Genomic DNA, 22,729 nt, shown 5'->3' on the forward strand with positions numbered 1-22,729 from the left:
GTCAGTTTCTATTCCTGGACTAGAGCATGCTATACAAATAACTATGGGGGATTTTCTATAAACACTGCCCCAACTCGACTCAGTTAATAGTGCCCATTCTGATGACATTCGTTTCAGAACAGAAGATTATCCTGCAGATCTGCTCCTACACATTTAGATTTTTGTTTGAGCTTTGGGAGGAGATCATTTCACCTGACTTTCAGTGATTGTCACATAATCAGAACCATATTGTATAGTATGGAAATATATAAGTTTCAATTTGCCAAAATAATGTGTCAAAGGAAACAATGACTACCTGACACATACTGTAGAGGATTTGTCATGCCCTGGAGATGTTCTTTGTCTTCTGCTTTCATTTCGCCTTTACCAAATGTTCACGGGCACTTTTGTTTTGAATATGTATCAGGCACTCCCATTTTGGTCTTAAAAGTTTGGAGAATGTAAACGGGGAAAAAAAGACAGCTCTTCTTACTAAATATTTTATGCATGTACATAGTTTAACTAAACATAAATGGTTATTTTTTAAAATTCTAAAGTCACATAATACTAAGGATGATGATAAAGAAAATCTAAAGAATTTTGTTTTTAAGGAAAAAGTAAGGAGCCCTGGTGAACAATGATTGAATGGTTGGCATCTAATTGGTAGTTGGTGATTCAAATTTACTCGGTGAATGGAAATCAACTTGCTTATTGCTAGCAGCAACAGACTTACTAGGCAATTTTCTAGTAGATTATTGGACTCCCTGAGTACAAATGATTGAATGCTTGGTTAAGAATCAAAGGTGAAAAAAAAAAATCAAAGGTGGTTGTTCAATAGGAAGATAAAAAGAGGAAAAACAATACATGGGAATGGAATAACATCCTAATTTGAAACTACTGGGCTATAGAGAAAATTAAGAATGAAGTTTAAAATTTTCCTTGTATTGTACAAGAATTTCAAATAACATACCCCAAACCTTTGAGACACAACAAAGCAGTATTTAGAGGGCAATTTAGAGCAATGAATGAACACATTTTTTAAAAGAACCAAAATCAACACTGCAGAACAACAAGAGCAGCAAAATAAGCCTACAATCACCAAACGAAAAGAAATAATAAAGGTTAGAGCAGAAATAAATGGAACAGAAAAAAGCATAGAAGAATCAAAAAGACCACAGGCTGGCTCTCTGAAAAGATTCATAAAATTAACAAACCCCTGGAGAATCAAACACACAGAGGAGGAGAGGAGGAGATTATCATGAAAAAGAATTGAAATAGAGAGTATTACAACAGAGCTGCCTGAATTAAGAGAGATAAGATAGACACCTAAATATAGACAAAGAGAATCCCCTCTACATTCGTCAAGAGAAAATTAATGTGAAGAAAAAGACAAGTTCCTTAGTGAGATAATTAAAGTTTATTGTGCCAACCTGGCCTGGCCGATAAACACATGTGGGGTTAATTGAAGGACAGAAAGACACATGGCTTGGTGAGCCTCGCCTTTCACGTTCTCAGGTCGTTTGCTTTCTGATGGTCAGACCAGGGTGCAGCTGCCTTAGCCAGTTCCCTGCTTCAATTGGCAAGGCTTCCTGTACGACATCCCTGAGGAGAAGCCATATGGACCTACCCCGATGCAGCCCTGGGTGCTGGAGCAGCCACGTGGAGACCCCTGCCAGCGCTAACATGCTTACATGTTCACTGATTTGGCTTTCTTCCAGCAATTGACATCATAGTGTGTGCTTTGTGTGATGGAGGAGGACTTTGTGGATTGGTGTCCAACATATGGGCTAACATTGGACTTGTGGGCTTGGCCGGCCCTGGTTTGGGATGTTTTCTTGATGTGCACTTACCCTTTATATAACTCTCTCTTATACATTTGTGTTTCTGTGGATTTGTTTCTCTAATGTACCCAGACTAACACACTTAGAAACTTGAGTAACAGCGTAAAGTTAAGTGGACCCAGGTTTCCATACCTCAGAGACTGTGGGTTCTGGCAGAGCAAGGGGAGGAAGAAGCAGAACTGTTCCCAAAATGCCCTGCACTCACCCTAGCTGCCACCACTGTTATGCACTCCTCTTCTGTGAGCTGCTGATGCCACTGCCATGCTCTCCCCTACCTCAAGATTCCACCACCACCCCTGGCTCCCCTCATGTGTCCTGCTGCAGCCACAGTGCACTCTCTTAACATAGTGCATAGTGCACCATGAGAGGCTGTTGCCAGCATTGCACACTCCTCTGCCAGGGAGCACCACTGTACATCCCTCTGCCACAGGTAACTGCCACATGCTCACATGCACTTGCCCTACTGGCCTCTAGCTCAGGATCCTGTGCTCCACTAGAGTGTACTCTGAGCCTACATTGGTGCCATGCCTTCCTCAAGACAGTTCGTCGGTAGTGCACTTTCCTATAAAGGCAGCAAGGCTTCCCCATGGGCTGAGGGAAGATTCCAAGCAAAGAATGCTTTCTTTCTTTTTTTTTCTCCCACTGCGCACCCATTTTTTTCTTTTCTATTTAAACATATCTAACTATTACTATTTTTTCTATTACCTTCTTCTTAATTTTCCTCTCTTAATTACTTTTTCTCTTTTATCTCCTTTCTGCCTCATTGTTTTCTGGTTTATATTAATCCTCTCTTTAACCACTTGATGGAGTCAACTAGCCCCATATAACCCAGCCTCCCCCACATGCCCAACAGCTGCATCACAATGATGAGAAGACAACAGTCAACGTCAGTAACATGGAAAACAAAAAGGCACAAACAAGTGAACAATACCAAAATTCAAAAGAATTTTCCAAAGAAAAAATGCTATGGAAATAGCAGAAAAATCATTTAGGACAATGATATACAAATATATCCAATCAACGGAGATATTGAAAGACCTATTGAAAAAAATAGGAAAACTACCAACCTTTCTACAACAAGAACAAAAAAGAAATCCAGATGAGTGCTCAGAAGAAAACACAAAATTAGACACTTTATAAGAGAAGAGTAATGGCATTGAAGATATTGAAGGCTGAACTAGTGGACTTGAAGATAAATCCCTTGACTACAACCAATAAAAAACAACAGAGAGCAAAGGAATTAAAAGAAAGCTGAAGAATTATGTGGGACGCTATCAAGAAGAATAGTATTAAGAAAACTCTCAGAGAACAGAATACAGAAATAGGCAATATAACGATGATAGTAGGATATTTAAATACACAATTCCCTAAGAAGGACAGATCATCAGGAAAGAAATTCGATAAAGACATAGAAGAATTAATAACACAATTAATTAACTTGACTTTCTGGAAATATACAGAGTGCTCTGCCCAATGAAAACATTATTTTTCTAGTGCACAGGGAATACTCTCTAGAACAGATCAGATGGTAGGACACAAAGAAAACTTTAATAAATAGTGAAATTTTACAATCCATTTTCACAGACCACATGCTATAAAATTAGAAATCAACAGTATAAAGAGCAAGCGTCAAAACCAAATACATAGAAACTGAGAAACATATTGGTTAAAAATACTGGGTTATAGATAAAATAAGAAATTAAATTTTAAAAATTTTGAAACAAATGAGAATGAAAGCACAACATAACAAAACCTTTGGGACACAGCAAAATCAAGACTCAAACAGAAATTTATAATGATAAATACATATATCAAAAAGAAAAGAGAATTATAATCAACAATCTATCCCAGCATTTTCACAACTAGAACAAAAGCAACAAAAGAATTTTCAATCACCAATATAAAATAATCATAAAGACTATAGCAGAAATAAATGAATCAAGGAATAAGATCAGGATTTTTCCTTTTGTGAAATTTACAGCCTGAGAAACCTAAAAGGGCAGTTCTATTCTCCCCTATAGCACTGTTATTAGTTGAAATTCTCTCAATGGCAGTGGACGAGTGGATAGCGTTATTTGACAAAGGTCACCCTCATTAAATGGACAACAGATAGTATGTTGGGCCAGGTTGACCAGAGAAACAAATCCAGATATGTATGATCATTTTATTGGGACCATTACAACTCTTATAACAATCCATATAGCAACTATATCAAGCATATTTGTACATATGTTGCCATCATTATTTTCTAAACACATTCTATTTGAATCAGCTTCTCTTTTTGCCCTCCTTCTTCCCCTCCCACTCTAGTAACCCCTTGATAAATTGTAAATTATTATTAATTTCATATCTTACAGTGACCACTGTCTCCCTTCCCCTGGGCATTCTTTCCCACCCCACACCCACCTCTCCTCACCTTCCTCGTTCCCTCTTGGTATTGCTACTCCCATTTCTGTTCCTCAGGGGTTTATCTGACCTGGATTCCTTCCGTGTATCATGATCTCTTATCTGTACCTGTGTACATGCTCCAGCCTAGCCCGCAGTGAAAGGCAGGTTTGGGGTCATGATGATGGTGGGTGAGGAAGCCTCAATGAACCAGAGGAATAAAGTGTGTTTCATCAGTGCTATACTTCACCCTGGTTGACTGATCCCTTCCTTGAAACCCTTCTGTAATGGGATGTCCCATTGTCCACAGATGGGTTTTGGGTCTCTGCTCCAACTCACCTCTTTCTCAAGAATATGTTTTGTTTATTTGTTTGGGGTCTTCTAATGCCTGTTACCTGATCCCATGACACCTCATGATTGCACAGGCTTGTAGGAGGCCTCAGCTGATCAAGGTGTTAATTGATGGGTGACCAATTAGTCCCCTGTGCCTCTGTGTCTTTGCAGACAAAAACATTGCCAAATAACTCAGTTCTTTATTACCTTGCAGCTAAAAACATTGAGAGATAACTCAGCTATTTACGACCTCTTTAAGATCCTTTTGTGCCTGTCTTAGAACAGTGCTTTTATTATTCAAATGTTAAGAAAGTGTGACTCGTTAAGTAACATTTGCATAGATAAGAGTTTAGGAATGTTTCTAAAGTTCTTTGATGTTTGTTTTGTAACCATTCCCTTGTAAGAAGAGTATAAAACCCAAGCTTTGAATAAACTCAGTGCTTCAGTCCATCACACTGCTGTCCTCCCAATCCCATGCTTTGTACATGTCTCTTTCTTTGCCTTTCAGATGTAGCTTGATGCGGGATAGCTGATCTAACCACCCGCACAGGCTGGTGTGTTTCTTACATGTGGGCTTGTTACTTCTCTGCTCTATGTCCACTTGTTTAACTTCAAGCCTTTAAGACCCCAGACCCTATATCTTTTGATAACTGGACACCATCAAATTCTTCACCATATTTGCTTGTGCACCCATTTGTCTTCAGAGATCATGCTGGAGGGTGAGGATCACAGAATGCCAGGCTGTAAGAACAAAGTGTTCTTATGTTGAGGGAGGGCATTCACATATTTTTAAGAAAGAGCTTTATATTAAGAATTAATTATATTTCAAGAAACTATCCCAGCCCAGTGCAACTCAGGTTCATAAGCCCTATACGCATCCATAAGCCCCTCTTCAGACTCATTCAGTCACAAGGAATGAGAGAGAATACAGGAAGATCAGAGGTTAGTGGGTGCAAAGACATGTGGCAATGGTAACATGGCAAGACTGACATTAACCAGGTTTAGCCAACAGGTGAAGGCAGAGAAAGGGGAGAGTCCCAGAGCCCTCCTTATGAGGAAGGCACACCCACAAGGAGGCCCAATCAGACTGTGACCTGCTTGACAGGTTAAATACTACCACTACAATTATACATATCTTCAAGTTGACACAAAATTATGTAACTAACACAGATAGTCTTTTTAATAAATGGTGCTGGCAAAACTGCATAGCCATTTGCAGAAAAATGGAATAGAACTTGTATCTTATACCATATACGAAAATGAACTCAAAATGGATCAAAGATGTAAATTTAAACCCTAGAGTTATTAAGATCATCAAAGAAAAGATAGGAACAAATTTAGGGACCTTGATACATAGCATGAATACAACATCACACATAATCACATCATGAAAAATATGAACAGTAGAGAACAAACTAGATGACCAGAGCCTCCTAGGAATTAGACCCTTGAGTGAAGCAAAAGATTTCACCAAGAAGAAAGCTGATGGTGTCCAGCTATCAAAGATACATCATCTGGAGTCTTAAAAGGCTTGAAGATAAACAAGCGGCCATTTAGGTGCGAAGCAACAAAACCCACATGGAAGAAGCACATCATGCTGTGTGATCACAAGGTTTAAATAGGATCAGCTATCAGGCATCAAAGAACAACACACACCAAAAAAATCATACCTTTGTGAATGAGGGGAAGTGCGGATTGAAGACCCAAAGCCCATATGTAGACAACTGGACATCCCCTTACATAAGGGTCATGGAAAGGAGATGAGCCAGTCAGGGTGCAGGGTATCAACAATGAAACATACAATTTTCCTCTAGTTCTTAAATGCTTTCTCCCCCCACTATCATGATCCCAATTCTACCTTACAAATCTGGCTAGACCAGAGGATGTACACTGGTACAGATAGGAACTGGAAACAGGGAATCCAGGACAGATAAACCCCTCAGGACCAATATTGAGAGTACCAATACCAGCAGACAAAGGAATAGGTGGGGGAGAAAGGGGAACCAATCACAATGATCTACATATAACCTCCTCCCTGGGAGACGGACAACAGAAAAGTGGGTGAAGGGTGACATCAGTATAAGACATGACAAAATAATAATAATTTATAAATAATCAAGGGTTTGTAAGGAAGAGAGGATGAGGGAGCAAGGGGGTAAAATAAGGAGCTGATACCAAGGGCTCAAGTAGAAAGAAAATGTTTTGAAAATGATGATGGCAACAAATGCACAAATGTGCTCGACACAATGGATGTATGTATGGATTGTGATGAGTCGTATGAGCCCCCAATAAAATGATCCACACACAAAAATATTTCACCAAAAAGTAAAAAGAGAAGCCACAGACTGTGAGCAAAAATTTTGGTAATCACATGTCAGACAAGGGATTAATCTCAAAAATGTGTAGAAAACTTGAACACCTCAATAAGAAAAAGACAAATATATGGAAAATGGGCAAAGGACATGAACGGAACACTTCGCAAAAGACGACTACTCACGTGGCCAACAAACACATGAAGATATGCTCACAGACATTAACCATTGTGGTTGTTGCTATTGTTAGGCTCTATTAAGTCTGTTGAGATCCATAGCAGCCCTATGCCCAGTAGAAGGAAACACTGCCTGATCCTACACCATCCTCAAAAACTGTTCCTGTGCCTCATTTCATTGTTGTCGCCTTGGTGCCAATCCATCTTGTTGAAGGTCTTCCTCTTCTTCACTATGCCTCCATTTTACCAAGCATGATGTACTACTTCTCAGGGGTAGTCTCTCCTACAATATGTTCAAATATGTAAAATGAAGTCTTGCTATCCTTGTCTCTAAGGAGCATCCTGGCCGTAGCTCATTCAAGGTATTTATTTGTCCTTTTAATAGTTCATGGCTGTGGTAGTCTGGTTTGACTAGAGAAACAAATCCATAGACACTCATATGTGTTTAAGAAAGAGTCTTAAATACTGGGAGGGTGGAGGGAGGGTGTGTGGAAAGGGGGAACTGATTACAAGGATCTACATATAACCATGTCCCTGGGAGACGGACAACAGAAAAGTGGGTGAAGGGAGGCTTTGGAAAGTATAAGATATGACGAAATATTAATTTACAAAATATCAACGGTTCATGAGGGAGGGGAAAGAGGGAAGGGAGGGGAAAAATGAGCTGATGCCAGGGGCTTAAGAGGAGAGCAAATGTTTTGAAAATGATGAGGGCAACGAATGTACAAATGTGCTTTACACAATTGATGTATGTATGGATTGTGATAAGAGTTATATGAGCCCCTAATAAAATGATTTTTTTAAGTCTTCAATAAAAAATAAATTATATATTGAGAAAACATCTCAGCCCACTCTAGATCAAATCTGTAAGTCCTATATTAGCCCATATGTCTAATACCAATCTATAAAGACCTCTTCAGGCTCACGAAATACATGCAATGATGCCAAATGCAGGAAGATCACAGACCAGTGGGTGGAGATTCTTGTGGATCCAGTGGCGGTGGAAGCATCATAGTGCTGACATGGGTCTCCACATGGCTCCTCCAGCTATGGGGCTCTGGCTGCCAGCAGCATAGTTCCAGGTGGCTTGTCAACAAGAAAGTCTCGCAAAGAAAGTGTGTGTGTTCCACCTCCAGAGAGCTATTTATCTCCATAGTGCCTCCAAATGAGGTCATCAAGCTGCATCCAGATTGACAGGATAAACTCCACCCCTTCACTCTTCATAGTCGTAAGTTGACACCAGATTATGTAACTACCACAGGGCACTTTCAATCTTCTTTGCAGTATCTTTCACTATCTTAACCATTAGGATATGCAAATGAAAACAACAGGACAGCATTAATAGCAAAGTTCCAAGAAACAGAAATCAGCCGATTCTGTTAAGGGTGACATGTTGTTCTTGATAGGTGCCCTCAAGACAGTTTCAACTCGTAGTTAACAGATGCACAACAGAAAGAAACAGCACTACCCAATCCTGCACCCTTCTCACAGTTGTTATGCTTGAGCCCATTGTTGAAGTCACTGTGTCGATCCATCTCGTCAAGGGCTTTTCTCTTTTTGACGCTCTTCTACTTTACCAAGCATGGCGTCCTTTCCCAAGGACTAGTTTCTCCTTATAACATGGGAAAAGTACAGAAGGCAAAATCTCACCATCCTCACTTCTATGGAGCATTCGGTTTATACTTCTTCCAACTCAGATTTGTTTTTAATTATGGCACCTCATGATCCTTCCAATATTCTTCTCCAGCACCATAATTTAAAAGCATCAATTCTTCTTCAGTCTTCCTTATTCATTGTCCAACTTTCACATGCAAATGAGACTATTTAAAATACCATGAATTGGGTCAGGTGCTCCTTAGTCCTTGTGACAATTAGGTTTTATGTCAACTTGCACCAGTGTGACAATAGGGATGGAGTCACACCTATCAATAAGTCACAGCCTAATGATGCTTCCTGAAGGTGTGGCCTTTCGTAAGAGGTGTGGAGAGCTTCTCTCTCTTGTCCTTCATTTCCTGTTTGCCTAGAGTCTGTATCTGTCTCTGGCCCTATGGCCCTCATGAGCCACTGGCTGTGGAGCGGTTGGCACCCTACCATGTTCCTGAGAACCTTGGATCCATGTGGCACGGCATCCACTAGCTTGTGCTCTTGCAGTTTCTCACATCATCTTCCTGCTTCATCTGGTGGCACTGCATGTGTCTGAGAGCCTCCAGCTAGGATCTGACTCATGGACTTGAGCTGACTGAGCTGGGCCACTTTCTTGATGAAAACCTTCTTTCTTGCTATCAAGTTTCTCCAGAAAAATCAGTCTAACACTGTCCTAAAAGTGATATCCTTGCTCTTCAATACTGTAAAGAGATCTTTAAAGTAAAATCAATGTCATTTGATTTCTTGACAGCTGCTTCCTTGGGCGTTGACGGTGGAATGGCTCTCCTCTTATCGTGATGTGGTCTATTGGTCCACTGGGGAGGATTCTGGTTTTCTTCTCATTGAGTTGCAATCCATACTGCAGGCTGGCTGTGTCATCTGCGTATTTCACGTTGCTGATAAACGTTCCTCAATCCTCATGCTTTGTTCTTCTTCAGATGGTTTAGTTTCTCACATTATTGCTTAACATACAGAATAAATATTATGACAGGATACAACCCCAATAGTTTCTCATCTTTCCTGATTTTAAATCATTCCCCTAGAATTAGAACTATGTGCATTTATTTATAGGTTCAGTAGTGGGGTAGCAGGTGGACATTGGACCTCCTTGTGCGCACTCCCTCAATACCAAAGCACCTTGCTCAGCTAAACGGTCATTCCATGACACCCACCTTCCCGACATGATCGCTGAAGACAGACGTGTGCATAAGCAAACGTAGTGAAGAAAATTGATGGGGCCCAGCTATCAAAAGATATAGCGTCTGAGGTCTTAAAGGCTTGAAGGCAAACAACTGGTCATCTAGCTCAGAAGCAACAAAGCCCACAGAGAAGAAGTACACAAGCCTAAGTGAACATGAGGTGTTGAAGGAATCAGTTACAAGACACCAAAGAACAAAAACCATCATTGTGTGATCACCTTCCTCACATAAACACTGAAGCTGAATGTGTGCATAAGTAAGTGTGGTGAAGAAGGCTGATGGTGCCCGACTATCAAGAGCTATAGCATCTGGGGTCTTAAAGGCTTGAAAGTAAATAAGTGGCCATCTAGCCCAGAAGCAACAAAGCCCACATGGAAGCAGACACCAACATGTGTGATCATGAAGGGCCTAGGGTACCAGGTTTCAAGCAACAAAGGCGGGGAAAAATGTCATATCATCGTGAATGAGGGGAGTGCATGATGGGGACCCAATGCCCATGTGTAGACAACTGGACATCCCTTGCAAAGGGGTCGTGGGGAGGAGATGAGTCACTCAGGGTTCAGTGTAGCAATAATGAAACTCACAACCTTCCTCTAGTTCTTAAATGCTTCTTCCCCCCCAACTATCATGATCCCAATTCTACCTTGCAAACCTAGTTAGACCAGAGGATGCACAGCGGTACAGTTTGGATCTGGAAACAGAGGGAATCTAGGACAGATGAACCCCTCAGGACCAACGGTGAGAGTGGCAATACTGGGAGGGAAGGGGGTGTAGAAAGAGGGAACTGATCTCGGGGATCTACATATAACCTCCTCTCTGGGGGATGGGCAACAGGAAAGTGGGTGAAGGGAGATGCCGGACAGTATAAGATAAGATAAAATAATAATTTATAAATTATTAAGGGTTCATGAGGGAAGGGGAAGCGGGGAGGGAGGGGGAGGGAAAAAAAGAAAATGAGCTGATTCCAGGAACCCAAGTGGAAGGTGAATTTTGAGATTGATGAAGGCAACGAATGTATAAGAGTGATTTACTCAATTGATGTATGTATGGATTGTGATAAGAGTTGTATGAACCCCAATAAAATGATTTTAAAAAATAACCACACACAAAAGAAAAAAATATCATTCCCCTATCCTATTTGACTGCCTCTTAGTCCATGTACAGGTTCTGCATGAGCACAATGAAGTGTCTTTGATTTCACATTCTTCTCAATACAATTCATAGCTTGTTCAGATCAACATCTTTCTGGTATTATCAGCTCTCAGCCCAGATCCATCTTACATCAATAATAATATCCCTCCTACCATATCCTCTTCTGAAAATGACTTTAAATTCTGCCAGCTCCTTATGGATGTACTGCTGTAACTTCTTTTGAGTTTTCTTCCCCTAAGTTTCAGTTGAATGTACTACTAATGATATTGTTAGATAATTTCAACATTCTGTTCGGTTACCTATTTTTGGATTGGGTACAAATATGGATCTCTTCCAGTCAGGTGACTAGGTTTCCCTCTTCCACATTTTTTGGCATGGATGAATGAGTGCTTCAAGTGTTTCTTGAAATATTTCGGTGGTTATTCACTGAGTTCTCAGTCTTATTTTCCCAAATGCCATCAATGTTTCTTGGACTTCTTCCTTCAGTACCATGGGTTATTGATCATAAGCTACCTCTTAAAATGGTTGTATGCCCACCAATTCTTTATGGTACATCAACTCCTTCTATGCTCTTTTGATGCTTTCTGCATTGTGCAATATTTTGCCCATAGAACCTTTCAGTATTATAACTCAATGTGAATGTTTTCTTCAGTTCGTTCAGCTTGAGTTATGCTGAACATGTTCTTCCTTTTTAGCTTTCTAACTCTAGGTCTTTGCACACATTACCATAATATTTTACTTTGCCTTCTTTCAAAGTGTTCTGTTCAGTTTTGTTACTTCATCATTTCTTACTTGTGCTTTATGAACAAAAGAAAGTTTCAGAGTCTCTTCTGACATTCACTTTGATCTTTTCTTTCTTTCCTGCCTTTTTAATGACCGTTTGCTTTCTTCATATGTGATATTCTTGATGTCACCCATAAATCATCAGGTCTTCTGTTGTTAATGTTCAATGCATCAAATCTGTCCTTGAGATGTTCTCAAAATTCAGGGGGGGATAGACTCCATATTGCATTTTGGCTCCCATGGACTTGTTTTAATTTTCTTCAGATTCAACCTGAACTTACAAATGACCAATTTGTGGTCTGTTCCACAATCAACACATGTTCTGTTTTTAGCCACTGATATTGAGTTTCTGCATATTCTCTTTCCACAGATATAGTCAATTTGATTTCTCTGTATTCCATCTAGAAAAGTCTATATATGTATATGTAGCCACCTTGTTGTGATTGTACAAAAAGTTATTTTTAATTAATAAATCATTTGTTGGGGGCTCTTGAAACTCTTAGAACAATCCATACGTCAATTGTATTAAACACATTTGTAGATAAGTTGTCATCATCATTTTCAAAACATTTTCTTTCTGCGTGAGCCCTTTCCCCCTCCCCTCCCCCACCCTCCTACCTTTCTTAACCCTGATAAATTATAACTTATTATTATTTTCATACCTTATGCTATCTGCTACTTCCCTTCACCCCTGTTTCTATTGTTCATCCCCCTAGATGTGGTGGGGTGGGTGGTAGGTGGAGGTTTTTTCTTTTTTAAACATTTTATCAGGGACTCATACAACTCTTATCACAATCCATACATACATCAATTGTGTAAAGCACATCTGTAAATTCTTTGCCTTCATCATTTTCAAAGCATTTGCTCTCCACTTAAGCCCTTTGCATCAGGTCCTCTTTTTTCCCCCTCCCTCCCAGCTCCCCCTTCCTCATGAGTCCTTGATAATTTATAAATTATTATTTTGTCATATCTTGCAGAAGTCTTTGGTCTTGAAAAATGCTGTCATCTGACCTCCAACCTCATTTCTATCACTGAGAACATATTTTCCAGCTACTGTTCCTTCCTATTTGTTTCCAACTTTTGCATTCCAATTGCCAGTAATTGTCATTGCATCCTGATTGCATGTTGGATCAAGATCAGGCTGAAGAAGTTGGTAGAATTCTACATTTTCATTACCAAGCTTTTGTAGTTGGTGTGTAAATTTGAGTAATAAGTTATATTAACTGTATTCCTTTGTATGTATAGATATATTATCCTATCACAAATAGCACTGCACTTCAAAATAGGTCTTGAAATATTCTTTTTGACCATGAGTGTGACACGATTCTTCTTAAGTCATTCTTCCCTGTACAGTAAACCATATGATTTTCTGATTTAAGTTCATTTCAGCTCATTAATGCCTAGAATATCAATCTTTAGGTGTTTCATTTATTTTCTGACAACTTTCCATTTTCTTTTATTCATACTTTGTACATTTCACAATCCAATTACTAACAGATGTTTGCAGTTGTTTGTTTTTACTTTGAGCCGTGCCCCATCAACAAATGAAAGTCCTCGAAGCTTTATTCCACCCATGTTGTTACGGTCACCTCTACTTTGAGAAGGCAGCTCTTTCCCAGCCATGTTTTGAGTGCCTTCCACCATGAGGCGCTTAGCTTCTGTCACTATATCTGACGAAGTCCCACTGCTATTCATAAAGTTTTCAGTGGCTTACTCTTCAGAAGTGGATACCTACTCTTTTTTCATAGTTGGTTCTTAGTATGGAAACTTTATCCAATTAGTTCCAATAAATCCCCTCCTTTCCCATACTGTTCTGTTGAAATTTTACTTCTTTTAAAGCACCGATGGTGTAGTTACAAAGAATTGGGCTGTGATCTGCATGGCCAGCAGTTTGAAACTAACAGGATTTCCATGGGAACTCAACAGGATAAAGACTGAGTTTTCTATTCCTGTAAATAGTTCATCTCAGAAACCCACAGGGCATAGCTATGAATTAGCATTTACTTGATGAGAGTGAGGTTGAGGAGGAAGGTATGCAGATTCTGAAAGTTTTCCTGTTTTGTTAACCAAATGTGGAAGAATTGGGTTTCATATCATCTGCATTTCTCCATTATCCTTCCAATTTTATCTTTTCACATGATATACCCAAGAAGTTCTATTATCAAATGTAAATTACTTTAACAAAAGAAAGGTTTTCTACTTCTGGATTCTTCTGGAAGGATCTGAAAGCTCTTGCCTGCTGACTAAAGAGTATGTTGTTGCTCTTAGGATGGAGACAGTCTTCCAATCTCACAGCCTTCCAATCTCACAGTCTTCCAATCTCACAGTCTTCCAATCTGGAGTTTGGAAAGGAGACCAAAAGGCTGGGCAAGAATGAAGACCATGGAGAGCGCATTCTTCCAGAGGACCATTCAAGTTAACCCTATGGGAAAATGAAAATGGTGTACATTATGTAAGTGCGTTCAGGTTGATATACATGAAGACTTTTCCCAGCAGAGAAATGTCCCTCCCACTGGCTGTATAGCACTAATTTTTAACACTAATGAACTGAGCGCAGAAGGCTAGAGATCGTAATACACACGTGGTAAAATGCTTAAACGCAGTAAGCCAAACCAATGAACTCTTCAATAAAGTGTGTTCTAGCCTCCCACTTTGACTTCATAAATACTTGGAGGGTCATGCTGGAAAGCAGGCTGTGGTTCCCATTTCCCAATCCATTCTTGGATCAATGTGCCTCTCACTCCTATATTTGTCAGGTCCAGTGAAGGGCCTTGACTACTCACATGTGAAACCAAGCCCACACGTCTCACCTTCCCCCAAACCTCAGCTCCCCTATGGCTACATCTTAGTTCTAATCTATGGTGCTCACATGTGCTATTCAGTCTGATCTTTTGGGGGAGGAACCAGGAGAGAGGGCATACGGTCACAGAAATGTGGTCAGAGTTTTCTGAAAACAGAATATTCTGAGATGAGAGCAATGTCCTATGTCGTCTTACCCAATATGGTAACTACTAGCAACAGGGGGCGATTGAGAATTTGAAATGTGGCTGATGTGACTGAAAAAATGAATTTTGATATTATCTTCATTAATTAAAAATTAAATGTAAGTGACCACATATAGCTAATGGGTACCGTATTGAAGAACAGTGGTGTGGAAGATGGGGCCCTGGTTTTGAGTGGCTATTCATCTTCCTGGGTGGCGGTAGGTGAAAGGCACATGGTAGGAAGAGGCTGAGGAAGCAGCCCGCTAAAGTCTGGTCCCAGGGCCTGTGTTGCCAAAGAAGTCATATAATCAAACATAAATTATTTTAACAAAGGAAAGACCTAAAAGTGGCATTTGGCGGTGGGCCAGGGTAATAACTGAGAGACGTTTCTTTCTTATTTCAATTAAATAAAAATCAATATAATGCTATTATAGATATGATACTTTGCCAAAAGTTGTAAATAGAAATAAAATGTGTAAATTCACAATCCCACCTACCAGATGTACAGAGGCAAGATATTATAATATAATGTGATAAGTGTGCTAATCAACGTATGATTGAAATGTGAGGGGAGAACAGGGAGGGAAACATTTCCAACTATGGTTATTTGGAATGGGCTTGGGGAGGAGGTGGGGACTAAGGAAGGAAATGGCAGGAAGAAACTGACATAAAGACAGAAGGCTAGACAATGCAGCATCTGTTAGGAAGGGCTAAGGGTTCAGCTGAGAGCTGGTGGGAGTTGTAGTAAGAGCTAAGACGTGTAATCTTGGCTTGTGCAGGCTCACGGAAGCTTTCATCTCTCCCCTGAGTAGATAGGATGTTATGTTATTAAATAAGCAACGGCCTGTCCCCAGAAAATTTGAGGAGCTGTGGCCATATCTATACTTCAGAAACAATATGTAGTGGTATATAAAAGTGCTGGGATGAGACAGAGAACAAGCGGGTTAGACTCAGGAAGAGCTGAACGAGGGAAAACTCTGTAGTCCATAACACAGTGACCTATGCTCACCCTGATGGATGAAGGGGCAGATTTGGGCAACTCTGAGCAGACAGGGCTGGGTCTGTCAGCAGCAACAAATGAAGGGGATAACAGTGACTGGGGGTGGAGTACAAAGGGATAATGTGAACTTCTGAAAAGAAAATGTCTAAGCCTATATTGCGGAGCAAATAACATACCTTAAAATTTTGGGCAAACTTTAGATAACCTCTTTAACTTGAAAGTCTTTTTATAATCACATTAAATGTTAATTCTATACAAGACCACATAAATTTCCCAAACAGATTTCATAGGAGGGATTCTTTTCTGTCCAGAAAATATAGAATGTGCTTTATATCTTTTTTTTTCTCTAAAGATTGGCTTCCCCGGTGCTACTGCCTAGGTATGACCTGTCCTTGACTCCTCATTCATAGATAAGACTCACCTGAGTTTAATGTTACTTTGGTCTATACAACCCAGAGGAAATTCACTATCTGGAGAGTATTTTCCAGAATAAGAAGGTTTAGAGACAGGTCCCAAAATATGTCCACTACACCAATCATAAATGCATTTCTAGGACTTGAGTTTACCTGTTACCAATTGAGAAATACACAGGAATTTTTCTAAATACTTGAAAATTAATTTTTTTAATAAACACTTTTATTGGGGGCTCTTACAGATCTTAGAACAAGCCATCAATTGTATCAAGCACATTTGTAGATGTGCTGCCATCATCATTTGCAAAACATTTTTTTCTACTTGAGCCCGTGGTATCACCTCCTCTTCCCCCCCCCGTGAATCCTTAATAAATTATAAATTATTATTATTTTCATATCTTACATTGTCCGCCGTCTCCCTCCCTTCACCCATGTTTCTGTTGTTCATCTCCTTGAGGAGGAAGGTCAGGTTATACATCGACCATTGCAATAGGTTCCCCTTTTCTCCCTCTTCTCTCCCTATCTTTCCCCTACCCTCATGATACCGCTACTCCGGCGATTGTTCCTGAGGAGTTATGTGTCCTGGATTCCGTGTGTTGAGGCTCCGATCTGTACCAGTGCACATGCTCTGGTCGAAGGCTGAACTGGAGCCATGAGAGTGGGGGACGGGGCGGGGTGGAAGGAAGCATAAAAGAACCAGAGGAGTGTTGTGTTTCGTTGGTACTATACTTCACCGTGGCTGGCTTGTCCCTTCCTTGTGAGGGGATGTCCGATTGTCTACAGATGTGCTTTGGGTCTCCACTCCAATCCCCCTCATTTGCATCGATATGATTAGGGTCTTCTGATGCCTGATACCTGATCCCATCAGCACCTCATGATCACACACGCTGTTGTGCTTCTTCCATGTGGGTTTTGTTGCTTCTCTGCTACATGGCCGCTTGCTTCACTTCAAGCCTTTTATGTACTTGAACATTTTAACCAAGTGGGATTTATTCTAGGAATACAAGGGTGGTTTAACTTATAAAAATCTATCAGTATTTGGTGGCACACTTGGTTATTAGTTGGGGTGCTACCCTACAGGTCATCAGTTCAAAACCACCAGTGAGTCCAAATGAGAAAGATGAGGCTTTCTACTCCCACAAAGATTTACAGTCTTGAAAACCCACAGAGGCAGTTCCATTCTGTCTTATAGAGTTGCTTTGTGTCAGGACCACGTCTACGGCAGTGAATCTAGTTTTTGTTTTAATTAGGCATGTAGAATGGATGTTCCTGAGAGAAATATACATGTTCAAAACTTGATTCACTATATTTTTCTCCACATCCAATATGCCATTGGCATAGGATAGATATGTAGGTCAATGGAATAGAATCTGAAGTCCCAAAATAAACTTTTATAACCGTGGCCATTTGATGTTTAATAAGGTTGCCAAGACAATGGGGTTGACAATTCAATGGGGGAAAGAAGAGTATTCAATAAATGGTGCTAGAACAACTCAATATCTACATGCAAAAAAATTAATTTGGAGGCCTGCCTCACATTACATATAAAAATTTATAAAGAACGGTTTAAAGATCTACATATAAAAATTAAAACCTACCAATACACAAGGTCACTGTGTTATTCCGGGTAGACTAGAGAAACAAATTCATAGACAGTCATATGTATATAAGAAAGAGTTTTATATAAAGGGTAATTGTACATGAAAGCATCCCAACCCAGTCCGGTCCAAGCCCATAAATCTGATATTAGCCCGTTTGTGCGATAACTATTTATAAAGTCCTCTTCGGTTTCACGAAACACATACCATGACTCTGAATGCATGATGATCACAGGCAAGTGGGTAGAAAAATCGTTCGATCCATTGGTGTTGTAAGCATTTCAGCTCTGGCAGGGCTCTTTACGTGGCTTCTCCGACCAGAGGTTGGGTTCTTTCAGGGTAGGTCCATGTGGCTTCTCCAGCTCGGGGCATGAGTGTAGTTCCATGTGTCTTGTCAGTTGCAATGTCTCGCAGAGAGTGAGCTGTGAGAGAGTGTCTCCTGCCTCCAAGAAGGAATACAGGATTTCCCAGAATCCTCAGGAGAAGGCCATGCCCACATAGAGGCCTCATTGGCTATGATCCGATTGACAGACTAGACTTAACCCCTTCACTCGTAATCCTTTCAAATCCCAAACTGACACCAGATTATGTAACTACTAAGTGACATGAGTCAGAATTTACTCAGTGGCAACTGGCTTGCTTATATACACATTTTTTCCTCCCATTATTTGAAAGAAGTTGCACACATGATGCCTGTGAGCCTTAAATACACCAGTGTGTATTTCCTAAAAGTGAAGGTATTCTCTAACAGCCACAAAATCAGGGAATTATCTATTATATTGTAATATAATTACAATATAATAAAGGAAGGAGTACTGTTGGTGTGGTGGTTACGTTACCCATTGAGCTGCTAACTGAAAGGTCAGCAGTTTGAAACCACCCAGCTGTTCTAAAGGAGAAAGACGGGCTCTCTACTCCCATAAAGTTATGGTCCACAGGGAGAGTTCTACTATGACCAGTAGGATCACTGTGAATTGACACGGACTCAATGGCAGTGAGTTTGGAGTTTGGGGTTTTATTACAGGAGGGACACTCAAAACGTTCATGGAAAAATGTAGTTAAAAGGTAATGAAATTTTTCCATGAATTTTTTAAACCTTTTGTATTATTCTTTAATCTATAAATCATACTCAGATTTCCACAATTGTCCTAATAAGGCCTTTTAGCTACAGACAGGTGTCCTTGGAGTACAACGGTCAAGCGCTCCGCTGCTCACTGAAAGGTCAGTATTGGAACCAATCCACAGGAGGAAAAAACCTGACAATCTGCTCCTGTAAACCTCACAGCCTAGGGACCCGTATGCTTCTACTGCCCCAACAAATAGGAATCAACAGCACACACCAACAACGACGCTGAAGAAAAGTAAAAAAAAACAAGGTCCAAATCATGGGTAGCATTCAGTTCTGTTTCTAATTTTATTTGATAGGGACTTCGTTATTTATATATATTTTTATCTGTCATGGCATTCCTCTTGAGTACTGGTTAGTTATTCTGTAATGAACCTTTCTGTTTGGACTTGTCTGATGGTCCCTTATGATTGCACTCAGATGACCATACATACTCGTGTATAAGCCAAGTATTTCAGCACATTTTTTATGCTGAAAAAGCGCCCCTCAGCTTATACTCGGGTGAGGGCCCCCACTTACCTGTCCTCCTGTGCAGTGCGAGTGTTCCCCAGCCTCTCCCACTCATCTGCGGGCGCCTGCAGCCTCTTGGGTGGTCCGAGGACTGCTGATGTCACCGCTCTTCTTTTCTCCTGCACACCGCGGCCTCGGTGTTGTCCCTGCCACACTGGAGAGAACCTGCCCGCTCTGTGTGCTGGCACCTGGGGCGGACCACATCCTTGTCAGATGACTGTCAGATGCGGCTGCTCTTCCTCTCCTGCTCTACTCCAGGACTGTAACCAATGATGCAGCCTTTACAGTCTCACTCATGCTTGGTCACTTCCCATTGCTCCACCCAAGCATTGCTGAATACAAGTGCCGGTATATCTCTGGTCTTGGATATACAGTACGTTTAGTTACAGTTCTTAGTCTGCTATATTTTATTTTTTATTTTCTTATTAACCCCTGTCTAGACCCAGTGTCAACTATGCTTACATAGAGCAGCTTGTGTTGGGGCTCCTAATGTACACACTGCATTGTGGATGCACTGTGCTACTGCATGTGTTGTGTTAGCACTTAACATACATACGCAGCAATGCTGCATCTGCTGTAACACAGCGCATGCAGTAACACAGAGCGTACACAATGCAGCGTGTATATGATGAGCCCTAACACAGGCTGCTCTATGAAAACAGTCATGTCATGACATTCTGGAACATCATCAGCCTGCGTTTGGACAAGCTGTGTTGTGTACATGCGTTAAGGCAGTGTATGTAGTAATGTAGCAACACAGCGTGCATAGTGTGAGCCCTAACACAGGCTGCTCTATGCAAGCATAGTCATGTCATCACATTTTTGAATAGTATCAGACCAAACTCTCCAAACCCTGAATTACTGTCAGCAACCTTGGTGATCCAGCATGTTTTGGGTCTCATGGTGTCTTTTGAATGTAATTCTTTTGGGAGGTATCTGGGTTCTTTGGTGAAGTCTATCTATCTTGCTGTATTCTATTGCCAATTGCTTTTACTTATTTATACATAGAGTTAGTTGCCTGTACACCACTAAATCGATCTCTTTTAAGAACTATAACTAGGGCTTACAGTGTATTTTGAGAATTCAATCACTAGGGTACAGAATTCTTTTTCAAAGTCTTTTTTTTAATCCTGTTAGAAATGGATCCCAATATTTCTAATCCTGAATCAAAACAAAAATTCAGGTCATACTAAGCTGGTTTCAAACTTAAGGTTGTGTCAAGAGCAGAAGAAAGCAGGAACAGTATTGCAAGAAAGGAATTTTGTGTTGACGAGAAACAAGTGAGGGAGTGGTGGAAAATGAAAGCTGACTTGGAAAAGATCCCACAGGTAAAAAAAAGCTCGATGTGTTTTAACAACTTCATATGGGGCTCTAGGGGGAGTGTTGTCAAACGGTTACTGCGCAACACAATTGGGAATTTGCTTATGTGCCCTTCAAAATGCACCAGGCATTGAACATTTTGTTGCATGAGCAGGATGGTGTACCCGCTTCATAAATAGGTTTGCTCTATGTTTGCAGCAAAGAACAGAGATTTTGCAGAAGTTGCCAAAAGACCTTGATGAAAAAGTGATGTCATTCCATTCATTCATCATAAGACAAAGACGGATCCATAATTATGACCTGGGAGATATTGGGAATATGACTGAAACACCTATGACCTTTGATCTTCCAAGCAAGCGAACTGCGGCAAGTTTGGGAGACAAAACTATTTTACTCAGAACCACAAGAAATGGGGGGAAAAACATTTCACATTCATTCTATTATGCTTGATGGAACTAAGCTGTGGCCTGCCATTATTTTAAAAAGAAAGACCTTGCCAAAAAAGGTCAAATTCCCACCATGAATTACAGTGCAGCACATATTAAAGGCTGGATGGATGAAGATGGGACCAAAAAAATGGCTGGAAGAAATTTGGAACGGACGATCAGGAGCAGCCTTAAGGCAAAAAGCACCATTGCTAGTTTGGGATATGTTCAGAATCCACACATCTGATGACATGGGAAAAAAAATTGGCCAAGTCTTCTCAAGTTACTTTGACTGTTATTCCAGGTGGGCTTACATCCGTATTGCGGTCCCTAGATGTGTGTTTAAGTAAACGTTTCAAAGACTGTGCGGAAGACGTGGCATGAAGGGATGTCATCTGGTCAAGCCCGACATAGGACTGATAGCAAAGTGGGCTCATGATACATGGGAAGAGATTCCAGAGGACATGGTGCAACGCGCCTTCAAAAAATGTGGCCTTGCTCTGTTTATTCCCCACGGGGGCCGGTACTCAGGTGCACACGGGCCAGCGGAGCCAGCATGCCGGTCGCTTGGAGCTGGGTTTGTCGGATCACCTATGTCACCCCGCGGAGACTCTTCGAGATGTCTTGGCTCGACCAGGAGCTGAAGCTGATTGGTGAGTACAGGCTCCGGAACAAGCGTGAGGTCTAGAGGGTCAAGTTCACTCTGGCCAAGATCCGTAAAGCCGCCCAGGAGTTGCTGACATTGGATGAGAAGGACCAGCTGTGTCTGTTTGAAGGCAACGCATTGCTGCCGGCTGGTCCTCATTGGGGTGCTGGACAGGGCAAGATGAAGCTGGATTACATCCTAGGCCTGAAGATCAAAGACTTCTTGGAGAGGCGCCTGCAGACCCAGGTCTTCAAGCTGGGGCTGGCCAAGGCCATCCACCACGCCGTGTGCTGATTCGATAGCGCCACATCAGGGTCTGCCTGGACTCCCAGAAACACACCGACTTCTCCTTCTGCTCACCTTATGGTGGAGGACGCCCAGGCCGTGAGAAGAGGAAGAACGCCAAGAAGGGCGAGGGCGGGCTGGAGCTGGTGAGGAGGGAGGATTAGCCCCCCCCCCAGCCCCCCACCCCCCGGGCCTAGTTTCCCAATCAAATAATAAAAAGAATCAAGAAGAAAAAGAACTGTGCTATGGATGGCAGAGAAGACAGACTTTGAGAATGACAGCAGTGGCGGTGGTGACTGCGAACTCAGAGATGACCTCACGCCAGCTGAAGCGGAAGCTCTGGACACACAGATGATGGGAGGAATCCACTTTGGAAGGATTTTACCTCGTGCTTTAGCTTGGTTGCTGATTGACCTAAGGCTTTTGTGCTTTTAAACTCATTGTTGATGCCATATTGTTTTTGCTGACCCTCTTTTCCACTTACAGAGCTACTTTACTGTTTTCCTTTGAAATAAATATTCAAAAACATTTAACCTACTGATGCTTCAATTGATGTAATTTTATTGGTATCTATTTTTATGTTGAAATTTACCACTAGCTGCTGCATTTCCCACCCTA

General features: G+C 41.0%; 1 protein-coding gene across 1 annotated transcript; it reads left to right on the plus strand.

Moving 5' to 3' along the window:
* Nucleotides 1–21,736: 21,736 nt before the first annotated feature.
* On the plus strand, nucleotides 21,737–22,275 carry LOC142440095 (small ribosomal subunit protein uS4-like). Its single transcript, XM_075542677.1, is given in 3 exon segments — nucleotides 21,737–21,833; nucleotides 21,957–22,106; nucleotides 22,109–22,275. Coding segments are annotated over 3 exon segments (414 nt in total).
* The last annotated feature ends 454 nt before the right edge of the window (nucleotides 22,276–22,729 follow it).

This window comes from Tenrec ecaudatus, chromosome 2, assembly GCF_050624435.1.
Source record: "Tenrec ecaudatus isolate mTenEca1 chromosome 2, mTenEca1.hap1, whole genome shotgun sequence".
Classification (NCBI taxonomy): Eukaryota; Metazoa; Chordata; class Mammalia; order Afrosoricida; family Tenrecidae; genus Tenrec; species Tenrec ecaudatus.